Consider the following 1,675-nt stretch of genomic DNA (forward strand, 5'->3'; position numbering starts at 1 on the left):
AAAAAAAATATCAGAAATAATCCAAAAAACAATTAATTCATTTTTAACTTTTCTGCCATTTTATTTTCTATTTTTACAATCGATTATAAGTAACCACCCATGCAAATTAAAGCATGGTAAATTCCCATTTTGCCTTTATTATGTCAATAAAAATTGCCTTGGTCAAATACCGAGGAGCATCGTTTTTTTGGATGAATTTTTTGTTCCCCACATTTTGGGGGCACGGGCATTTTTCAATAAAAAAGCGTTGGCATTTTTTAAAAACTATGGGCCCCAGTTTGGTTCAGTGTTCGGTTTCAGCCAGGATTTTTTTTCCCATCATCCCCCCTTAAAGTGGGCTGGTGGAACTCAGAGTTATACACCATACAATTATATATGTATGATTAATAAAGAATGCCTAAATGATAATGCCAAAATCCCATAACAGACAAATTTTTACAAGCGTTATTTGATTGGCGAATGAATCTTTTGTTAAAATTACACAAAAATCATTTAAAACAACAAATATTCAACAAAAACTTCTTTTTTTTCATTTACATGTAACATGCAAGAATCATCATCTGATTTAATGTATTCAAATGTAAAAAGGATCACTAATTCAAAAACAGGTAAAAATTTAACTGTAAAAGCATTCATTTATATTTTTCGTAAACGGTTGAAATAATAGTAGAAAAAAACTAGAAAAAAAAGACTGAAAGTACATTGAGGAGTAATAAAAACTGACTATGAAAAAAAACAAACCATATAAAAAAGCACTAAAAGAAATATCATTTACCAAGTCTTCAAATACATAATAAAAAACTTACTAATGAATAAAAGTGTATCGTCTTCGTTTGTAAAATTTGAAATCTGTTGCAGTAGTTAGAGCAAAAAATATATGCAAAAAATGATTAGCTGAATATTTAAACAGTTTCAGAAACTATAAACTGCACTTTCAGGGTTGAACAATAAAACTGCCTACTTACAATCAAATACAACAGTCAAATTTGGTCAATCTATCAATTTCAGATTTTCAGGTTCAATTTTAAGTTTTCCAACGCAATATTTTTTTTAATACATTGTTTATATCATAATAAAATAAAAGTTATTATTAAAATTAAATAGTAATTTTATTTCTAACATTTTTAATTTAAAATGTTTTATATGATGAAAATGTGCAAACAGAAAACGATGTTAGAGTCAGACTAGCGACAGTAATCTGACGTTCAGGTATGAATAGACCAGACGTTCGTTCGTCCGGCCAATAAGTGAGTGGACTGTATAATAAAGAGTGGATTAGGTGTATCTTCCACGGCGTGGGCAGCGATCGGGGTCCAAAACTCTCGTCGATGGCGATCTCCTTCGCGGACGTCTTCCGGTTCCCTAACTCCGCTAACTCTGTACGTTGCGACTGCACGCTCGAAGTGTACGAATACCCGAGCTACTACCGTTGTTCCTAACGGTAAGTCGAATGCCCTTCAATAAGGTACCCACGAGTCTCTCGCTCGATCGTCCTTCCTTGCACTTCGACTCGGTTCGTCTACACTTCCCAATTTGACTCTTCGGAATACGGCAATACTGCAACCAGTAATGCAAACCACGTATTCTAAGCCGACTTCTCGCAACCAACGCGTCCTCTTGTACAACTATCGTACCACTGACGCATACACACACAGACGTATCTCTCTCTATCCAT

At 33.9% G+C, this 1,675-nt stretch overlaps 1 protein-coding gene across 1 annotated transcript; it reads right to left on the minus strand.

The window, feature by feature from the left end:
• Window positions 1–1,205: 1,205 nt before the first annotated feature.
• On the minus strand, window positions 1,206–1,557 carry Tsp_14232 (conserved hypothetical protein; the record flags this gene model as incomplete). Its single annotated transcript, XM_003368079.1, is given in 2 exon segments — window positions 1,206–1,455; window positions 1,474–1,557. Coding segments are annotated over 2 exon segments (334 nt in total), but the record flags the coding sequence as incomplete, so codon positions are not given.
• Window positions 1,558–1,675: the final 118 nt, after the last annotated feature.

This window comes from Trichinella spiralis (genome assembly GCF_000181795.1).
Source record: "Trichinella spiralis strain ISS 195 chromosome Unknown Scfld3133, whole genome shotgun sequence".
Taxonomy (NCBI): domain Eukaryota; kingdom Metazoa; phylum Nematoda; class Enoplea; order Trichinellida; family Trichinellidae; genus Trichinella; species Trichinella spiralis.